The sequence below is a fragment of the Notolepis coatsorum genome, assembly GCF_963971535.1.
Source record: "Notolepis coatsorum genome assembly, chromosome: 8".
NCBI classification, from domain to species: Eukaryota; Metazoa; Chordata; class Actinopteri; order Aulopiformes; family Paralepididae; genus Notolepis; species Notolepis coatsorum.
Window position 1 is genome coordinate 123,113,078 of NC_140172.1, and position 10,000 is coordinate 123,123,077.

At 43.0% G+C, this 10,000-nt stretch overlaps 1 protein-coding gene across 1 annotated transcript in view; it reads right to left on the minus strand.

Annotated features, from left to right (window-relative positions):
• Window positions 1-10,000, minus strand: part of LOC311233191 (gamma-aminobutyric acid receptor subunit gamma-2-like) — a gene marked incomplete at its 3' end in the record, with an annotated part of 672,918 nt that overhangs the window by 10,225 nt on the left and 652,693 nt on the right. Inside the window, exons 7-8 of the mRNA XM_084320108.1 lie at window positions 8,209-8,361; window positions 2,965-3,170 (exon numbers count right to left, since the gene is read on the minus strand). Of these exons, the coding sequence (XP_084176234.1) occupies window positions 2,965-3,170; window positions 8,209-8,361 (359 nt within the window). The remainder of the gene's footprint in view (window positions 1-2,964; window positions 3,171-8,208; window positions 8,362-10,000) is intronic.

The window sequence follows — 10,000 nt, forward strand, 5'->3', positions numbered from 1 at the left end:
ACAAAGACGACGACAAAGTAAACAGACAAACAAACACGCAGGCACACTCTCACCAACATGCACGCACGCACGCACGCACGCACGCACGCACGCACGCACGCACGCACGCACGCACACACACACACACACACACACACACACACACACACACACACACACACACACACACACACACACACACACACACACACACACACACACACACACACACACACACACACACACACACACACACACACACACACACACAGAATGTATAGCAATAAGATATCTGAAAGTGGGAAGAGTATGTTATACATAAATGCATTCATACAGTACATATAAACACACTGGAGGGGGTAGATGGTAAGATATATAACTCTTTAGACCAGGTGCATCTATAAATATCTACCACTGGTACAATGTTGGAATGATTAATACGATCAGTGGAAGCGGGCAAGCGGCATGTTTTTTTGTGCAATATATAGATGTTCTTTATCAGAATCATCTGGGGGGGGGGGGGGGGGGGGAAGGAACATTTATAGTTATTTTTTTTTACATTAATTGAAATCAAGTGGATCAACAAAACATGTTATCAGTTCCAGTATGCAGACAGTCAGCATACTGCTTATAAATAAGCTGCTGTTGTGTTGTGTTATGTTAACATACATTACACCTTTCAGAAAATGTATCACACCATTGAAATAGGACACCCTCTCAGCACGTTCAGAGAAGCAGAACTACACAGGACTCAGAAAGGCTGTGAAGTACATGTACCTTTATATGTGACAAATAAAAACAAACTTGAAACTTTAGAACTTGAGGGCTTATATGAAATGGAAATAACTTTTCAACTTTTTTTCCCCTTGTCTCTCTTCATTTCCTCAATCTCCTTATTCATTTTATAGTCCTAACTATTCATGAAGATCAAAAGGATTTCAGTCAAAGGCTTCCTTTCCTTGCCTGCTCCCTCCCTTTGTGCATCCTTGGCAGGCCATGTGAGGAACCTAGAACCTCCCCTAAGAGACGGCGAACTGGCATCACACCTTCAGTTCATTACTCACTCATCCAGCGATGCATTCGCTTCAGGCTCCGCAGCAAGACCTTGGTTACACGGAAAGTAGAGCGTTTTACACCCGCTCACCCAAGTTCCAGTATCCAGAGCTGTGAAGGAGCCAACTCCAGCCAAGTAGAGTAAAGTTCACCACCTTGCTATAGTCTGGCTGTCTTTCTCCTATACGGTGCACACTGTTCGTGCTGGCCCCGCGTTTAGTCTCGCATTTTAACTTCTCGACTTCTAACCTCTAGAGAGTACTGTACCAAACCCTTGACTTGGTCTTCACCTTTTGAGAATCAGGCCAAGATAAAATGGATAGACAGACAGACCAATACATAGACAGACAGACATATATATATATATATATAATCCAGGCCAAGCATCTGTCAGCCTGGACCTGTCCTTAATCCAGGCCAAGCATCTGCCACGGCTGTGATTTAGACCACGGTGGTCGTGTGACAGAGGAAAGTGTCTTATAGGGACCTCCATCCCACAAGACATCAGGAGCACTATACTAGTTGTTGAGGTCTGTCTGTCTGTCTGTCTGTCTGTCTGTCTGTCTGTCTGTCTGTCTGTCTGTCTGTCTGTCTGTCTGTCTGTCTGTCTGTCTGTCTGTCTGTCTGTCTGTCTGTCTGTCTGTCTGTCTGTCTGTCTGTCTGTCTGTCTGTCATATCATATATATATATATATATATATATATATATATATAGACAGACAGACAGACAGACAGACAGACAGACAGACAGACAGACATACAGACAGACAGACAGACAGACAGACAGACAGACAGACAGACAGACAGACAGACAGACAGACAGACAGACAGACAGACCTCGACAACTAGTATAGTGGAATCTCCTGATGTCTTGTGGGATGGAGGTCCCTATAAGACACTTTCCTCTGTCACACGACCACCGTGGTCTAAATCACAGCCGTGGCAGATGCTTGGCCTGGATTAAGGACAGGTCCAGGCTGTCAGATGCTTGGCCTGGATTAAGGACAGGTCCAGGCTGACAGATGCTTGGCCTGGATTAAGGACAGGTCCAGGCTGACAGATGCTTGGCCTGGATTAAGGACAGGTCCAGGCTGACAGCCTGACAGCGTTGGCCACCGAGTCACACGAGGGAGATGCTCCCTTAGGGGCACTAATCAGCATCAGAGGCTTTGACAATACTGCAAGAAAACAACTAGAAAGTTGCTGAAATCCTTCACCTCTAACCTGAAGGCTGTTGACTATATGGAACGCATCAATGCACATTCTGATGAAACCATGGGGACAGGCCATGTACTTTATATACCACTGTTTCTTTTTCTTCATGCTAGATACTTGTCTGAAGTGGTGGAAGAAGTACTGCAGTTCCTTCACTTTAATGAAGTAAACGTAGAAATACCCAGATAAATGAGTATTCTGGTAAAAGTAGAGAAGTAATTGCTATTGAATGTACTTCTACATGACGTTTGTGTATTCCAATTTCAATCCCATTGACTTCTAAAGGTTATGTTAAAGTGGTTGTATGTGGTCCAGTTATGCTGCTCTAATTAAAGGTTATGTTAAAGTGGTTGTATGTGGTCCAGGTATGCTGCTCTGATTACGTCCTCTTGAAGTTGACAGGCTTCAAATGTGAAAGTATATAATCTTCATACTGTACGTTTTTGCCACCTTGTCTTCAAAGTAACTAGTAACTGATGCCTTCAGATAAATGTAGTGGAGTAAAAAGTACAATATATCCTTTGAAATGTAGGAGTACAAGTATAAAGTCCCCTAAAATGAAAATACTCCCGTAAAGTACAAGTAGCTCAAAATTGTACTCAAGTAAAAATACTTTCCACCATTGATTGTCGGAGTTATTACAATACTAGTTACTGTTTTGAGTAACACTGGCAGAGCGGAGGACCCGTTTGATGGAGTTCCCGGGAAGAACACTCACCGGGTTCTTCCTTTTCTTGTCCTTCTTGGCACTGGGCTTCCGGTTGCTGACGAAGTAGTGCAGCGTTCCGTACTCTATCAGCGCGGCGAAGACGAAGATGAAGCAGACAGAGACAAACAGGTCCATGGCCGTCACGTAGGAGACCTTGGGGAGGGACTTCCGGGCAATGGTACTCAGCGTGGTCATGGTCAGCACGGTGGTGATGCCTGCGAGAAAAGAGCGCATACTGTTCAGCAAATGTCTGTCACAGACTGAGACCCCCAGACCACGCTCAAGGAACTAGTTGCCCACACACGAATAAGACAGGACATGGGCGTTTTGTGAGGCACAAAGCACCCTTATGATGTATTGCCGGATCTTGGTGCCAGCCAGGTGAAGTAGGTACCTGTTAATTCTATTTGTGATGACATCACCTGGCACCAACATCAGCCAATAGCAGATTGCAATAGCAATAGCAATAGCAATAGCAATAGCAATAGCAATAGCAATAGCAATAGCAATAGCAATAGCAATAGCAATAGCAATAGCAATAGCAATAGCAATAGCAATAGCAGTGGCAATAGGGAGGTGTGGCCTGACGTCACTTTAGTTTCCCACGCAGCTATTGTAATAATTCTGCCTCATGAACATTGGCAAGCTTTCCATTTTTGCACAAAATGAGTTCCCTTCTATCACTAACATTATTGTTTAAGCATTTTTGGTTTAAATAAAATTATACGTAATTATTTTACGATTAATTGCTAATTGTTTCATGTTGAGCTATAGATTGTGGATGAATACACACACAAAGGTACACCATGCCAATGTTCATGCTTTATTTGTTTTAAACGAGACAATTTAGAAATGTGTCCATTGGAAATATGCAACTCCAAGCGAGGTGGACCGGCCGGAAACAACAATGATGTAACCACTACACCTCCCTATAGCAATAGCAATAGCAATAGCAATAGCAATAGCAATAGCAATAGCAATAGCAATAGCAATAGCAATAGCAATAGCAATAGCAATAGCAATAGCAATAGCAATAAGAATAGCAATAGCAGTAGCAATAGCAATAGCAATAGCAATAGCAATAGCAATAACAATAGCAATAACAATAACAATAGCAATAGCAATAGCAATAGCAATAGCAATAGCAATAGCAATAGCAATAATATCAATAGCAATAGCAATAGCAATAGCAATAATATCAATAGCAATAGCAATAACAATAGCAGTAGCAATAGCAGTAGCAATAGCAATGGCAATAGCAATAGCAATAGCAATAGCAATAGCAATAGCAATAGCAATAGCAATAGCAATAGCAATAGCAATAGCAATAGCAATAGCAATAGCAATAGCAATAGCAGAAGCAGAAGCAATAGCAGTAGTAGCAGTAGCAGTAGCAGTAGCAGTAGCAGTAGCAGTAGCAGTAGCAGTAGCAGTAGCAGTAGTAATGTATTTAACCATTAGATGGCAGTCTGAATGGATACATTTGTGGTGTTGTTGCTCTTTAATGTCACAATAACATGCTTTCTAGCTACATATGTCTGTTGTTGTTCCCTATGGCTCCAACCCAGAGTTGAGGACTTATTTTGTCTTACTGCAAAGACAATACAAATAAAAAGGGCAATTTGTGCAACGGTCATGGAGGCAGTGGCCTTGGTTGGACAGATGTACACACACACACAGGTTTCCGGCTCGCCTGTCCAGCTGACCATCCTGGAGGAGCGGATGGCAGCGATTTTAACTGTCATCAGAGTTGAGAGCCTAATAGAATGCTGTGGTGTAGACATTATAGTGCATTTTGAATGCATGGAAACAATGTTAGATGTATCAATATAGACAGAGGCCACTGATCCTAAATAATAAATCTCAATTCTATTACAATTGTATTCAAGGATGAGTGCGAAAAATAACACAGGAGCCTGTGTCACGCAGACGAAATTATGTTGCAAGTTTGAACACGACTATCTTGAGACACGCTTCAGTTTGGTGCAAACCCCTCCCCATGCTGTAAGTGAAACCGGTATTGAGCCTCCTAAGACCAAGGGTGAGTTTGAGGTGATCATTTGGAATATTTATTTAAAAACATGGAAGAAGAGAATATTGTGACACTAGGACTACAGTATATGTCAGTATCAGTATCATTAGTATCATAGTTTAAATTGGATCATACCGTGGTATTATCTAAGTACAAAATTAGTGCCAGGTAAACAGAGCAGTCACTGATTGACTCTAACAGAGGGACGCAAACTACTGAAGATAAAAGACTGATTGAGTAAACAGAACAGACACTGATTGACTCTAACAGAGGAACGCAAACGACTGAAGATATACGACTGATTGGACAAGACATACATGCCTGCTTTCATCAACCATATAAACTATCCTCCTCTAATGTGAGAAATTCATATTAGAAAACCCACTACAAATTCCAACAGCTTGGGTCACGTAACTACTCAGGAAAGCCCTGGAGGGACTGGTTCTTCCATTTGAAAGGGGAACACTGTACAGTATTATACTGTACACTGCAATACAGTATACCTGTATGTGACGTGCTCTCACAGAATCAGTCGGAAGTCGCAATGGCACATTTACATAGGAATGCCTTTGACAAATGACGGATCTGTAATCTGTATTTATGTAATTTGTATATAGATAATTAAATGTAATGTGAATATATATATATATATGTAACTAGTACAATACATATATACAATATTCCTGTGGTTATTAAGGTTAGTTTAATTATCCATATACTCACAGGAACTGATGGAAATCAAACTATTTAGTAATAATAATGGCGAATAATTACTCCAGAAGACGGATCTCTGGAATGCTTTATGGATTAGTGGAGGGACGAAACGGATTACAAAATACACAGAGAGAGGCTGTATAATTGCTAGAAACACTTGACCGTGTGACGTCTGAGCGTTACGCCCATACGCGAGGGCTGTTTCACTCTCCCCCTGATCCACATGGTGGTTTTGAGTTCAGCCGACCTCGACATAGAGGTCGGATATAGAGACATACTAGTATCCCTCTATCATTATCCACCATCTGTGATATCTCTCTCTCTTTCTCTGTTTATTGACAGATCTCTCTTCTCATTCTCTCTCTCTGTCTCCCTGTCGCGTGTGATGATGTGGATGGGGGCGTGGCCACGACACACAAGGAAGTAACCTTTTAATAAAAAGCGCACACACACTGACAGATTGCAGCCCCCAGCAGTGACATACTAACACCAACAGACAGCTGCTCATCAACCAACCAGCCAGCCAGCCAGCCAGCCAGCCAGCCAACCAACCAACCAACCAACCAACCGACCAGACAGATCCTCTCTACTAATAGACCACAGGGGGATCTTATCTTGTCAACTAATGTCTATGAGGGCTGATCTGCAACGCGTGCCTATCTTTACCGTGGGAGTGAGGTGCATCGTTATGCTTCGAGCTTAACGTCGCTGCAATCCTGAGTGATTTTGATATTTCGCCCGATGGCATCGAAGGATTAAGATTTATGTCATCACCATTAATCCTCTCCCTGGCCAACTGGTTTCCTGTGTTTACCTCGCCGCTATCATTCGCTGACGGAAATGAAGATGCTCGGTGCCTCGAACAAATTGTGGCAGGCAATTTAATAGCCGGGTTATTATTATGCAAATTATTCTAACCGAGAACCACAGGGGGGAAGACGAAAATGACGCAATCTGCAATTTGAGAGAAAACCCCCAACGACCTTATTCCTCCGGTGATTAAAAACAATGTAGTGATTGCGATAAGCTTGCCATATAAAGCATTCTGCCTCGACGTCGGTGGATGTTAGAGGAGTCCAGGATCGCTTTACATTCAGGGAAGCTCGTTAATGATTGCACTGCGAGGACAGAGGGTCAGGGTTTTAGAGCCTTGGGGGCTTAGGGGATGGGGGGGGGGGGGGGGCTGACCGAGGACTACAGTGCTGCATTGGAGTGCCGCATCCTCTGAAGACGTCCTCCCCTTAGGATATCAAGGGCAGGTTCAAGAGCTGACAAATCTCCTCAAAACCCCTCTTCTTCTTCTTCTTCTTCTTCTTCTTCTTCTTCTTCTTCTTCTTCTTCTTCTTCTTCTTCTTCTTCTTCTTCTTCTTCTTCTTCTTCTTCTTCTTCTTCTTCTTCTTCTTCTTCTTCTTCTTCTTCTTCTTCTTCTTCTTCTTCTTTCTTTTAAACATCTCTCATCCCATTTGTGCCTTGAGTGAAGTGGCCGACTGCATTATTATTGCGCTGAGGCTGCATCTACGACGCATCTCCCCTGCTGTATTGCATAATTAATGCCTCATTAAGGCATGCATAAAAACACATGTGCAGGGATAGGCCCTTCTAATCAAGATGGACTAGATTCCTTCGCAGCTGCCTTGTCTCGGAGGAGGGGAGGAAGGGAGGGGGTGTGGGCGGGTCGGTGGAAGAGAAGAGTGGAAGGGAAAATGGGATAGAGGAGAGGATAGCAGGGGAGAGGGGGAGAGGGGGAGAGGGGAAGGGAAGGGACAAGGAGGGCAACAAGTGTAATTTTGACTTCTTACTTCAACAAAGTTTGTGTTCATAGGTGTATAATATATGATACGATATAATATATGTTTTAGCATCGTGGTTCTTCAGTGGGTCACGGCTGTGTGCATGGGGGAGGGGGGGGGGTTGAGGGAAAAAGTTGACCGAATTTCTGATGCTGTGCTTTTATTTTGAAGGACGTGCATTTCCCATGACGCAGTGCGTGTTTGCTGCCAGCATTGTTGTGACAATACCCTCCAGAAAATTCCAGCACACGGCAAAATGCAAATACAACACTGACTACATTAAATATGGCTTTTCTTACATCGAGGACAAAACAGAGGGACTGAAACCTCAATGTGCAGTGAAGTGCCGGCATGAAACCATCAAAAATGATCCTTAGCTAGGCTCGCCGCTACACTTCTATTAATTGTGCTAAGCTAGGCTAACGTACAGCCAGATAGGTTCCTACTGAATGCACAGAGAGGACATAGAGGTGCTTTGCATAAAATAAAATTAAATTGTTGCTTGCAACAGTATTAAAAAAGTTATACTTTGAACAAAATAGCACCATGAAAATCGTCTTACAAGACAAGACACCTTACTTGTAAGTTGTATTGGAAAACTAAGTCTGCAAATACTATTAAAACTAGGACTAACTAACACTAAAACTGTGTTACGCCCATGTCGTCCAGCCCCACAGACCTGGTAGGTGAATACGGTGCGATAGGTGTCCTACTTACCCAAGGATGTCCTGGCAGGCACAGCGTCTTTGTTGATCCAGAAGGAGACCCAAGAGAGGACCACAATCAGGGTGCAGGGAATGTAGGTCTGGATAGTGAAGTAGCCCATTCTTCTGCTCAGGTCAAAGAAGACCGTCAGCACCACGTAGTCTCCTGGACAGAGACACAGGCGGAGAGGAGAGAGAGGAGGGGAAGGAAGAGAGACATTGATGAGCATGATCATATACTATACATCATGGTATATATTGTGGTCCTCTGTGGGTCTATGGGTTATGGCACTGGTGAGGGATTGGATGTAATGTAAACGTAAAAAACTAACAATATATACAGTCCATATATATCCCGGGGGTTGCCGGGATACGATTTGTATGTTAATTTAATTGTATTGCAAGTGTTTGAGGGCGAATCGCTTGATTTAGAAAAACAAACTAAACAGGACACGACTTTCTGTTGCATTGCTTTATGAGATGTGTATTTTATGTGGATATAACTGTAATTGTATGGCCTACATAAAGATGTAACAAATCGCACCCTGTATACAACCATTTTCACTGGATATTATTTCAGTTTGTCTTGATATGACATTAGCTTAGCACTGTAGCCTACATGGCTTGCTATGTCCACTCACTAGCTAACAGCTAGCTTGTTAGCTAATGATTGTATTCCTAAATACAGTGGCAACTGTACATATGATGACAGATTGATGTTATGTGTATGTAATGTGCATACCTGTATGAACTTTATATATTGTAAATTGTTCACGTTAGTTGTTCAACCAGGAAGTTGGGTAGGAACATATTTCAATAGGAATGAGATTTACCCCACACCAGTAGCCTACTAGAAATGTGCTGTAGGAATGCAGACATTCATATTTGGTGAAAACAGACCACATACCACCTCCTGATCGCATCGCTCATGGACTGCAGTGAACTACATTATTAGCCGACTGGATGTGACTGTATATCTGCCTTGGCTATTGTTCACAATTGCAAAAAAAGAAAAAAACATAGATGAAGATGAACACGTTCTCCTGTTCAGGTTCAACACAGTTGCCAGCGTCACAGAGGGGGGGATATGAAACAACTTTGAAGTCAAACAGAGGACAGATAACAACAAGCTGGTCAAACATGAATCAGTCACGCGGCATATTACTGAAAGCAGTTGAGTTTCCACCTCTCTTCCCGCCTGCAGCGCTCGGCAGCTGTTGGGGAGAAGCACGCGGAGGCAGCCTGAGGCGGCTTGGCACCTTTCAGATGAGCACAGCTTAACCGCGTGTTTTGGGGAAGATATTTCCCCTGTTAAATTGGAAACAAATTGCCTAATCGAAGCCGGACGGTTTGGACGTGTGGCTATGAAACTTTACACACGGCACGCCTTGCTCAACTCGAGACGTGACTTTCAGAATGTTGTTGACGGACGCAGAGCCTCCCAGTGGCATCCTGCCCATGCAACGGTGCTTCCATTCCATGGTAAACGATGAGAAATCAAAGTATTGTAAAGAAATATGAAATAAATAGTTTTGTTGGATGTCCCGGTAACAGAAAGACATCTCTAGTTGAGGTTAGAGTTCGGCGTGAGGTTGAGGTCATATTTAAGGTAAAGGTTAGGTTTATAAATGACATGAAAGTAGGCATGTCCCATAGAGAAAGGTCCCCGGGACAAATGCAGACGCATTTAATTGAAACGATACGAATCCCTATTGACTCCTATTGGGTCCATGTGAAACACAATGTGGGACATTGTTTATTGTTTAAAAAGGATCCCCATTAGCTGTCACCTAAGTGGCGAGCTA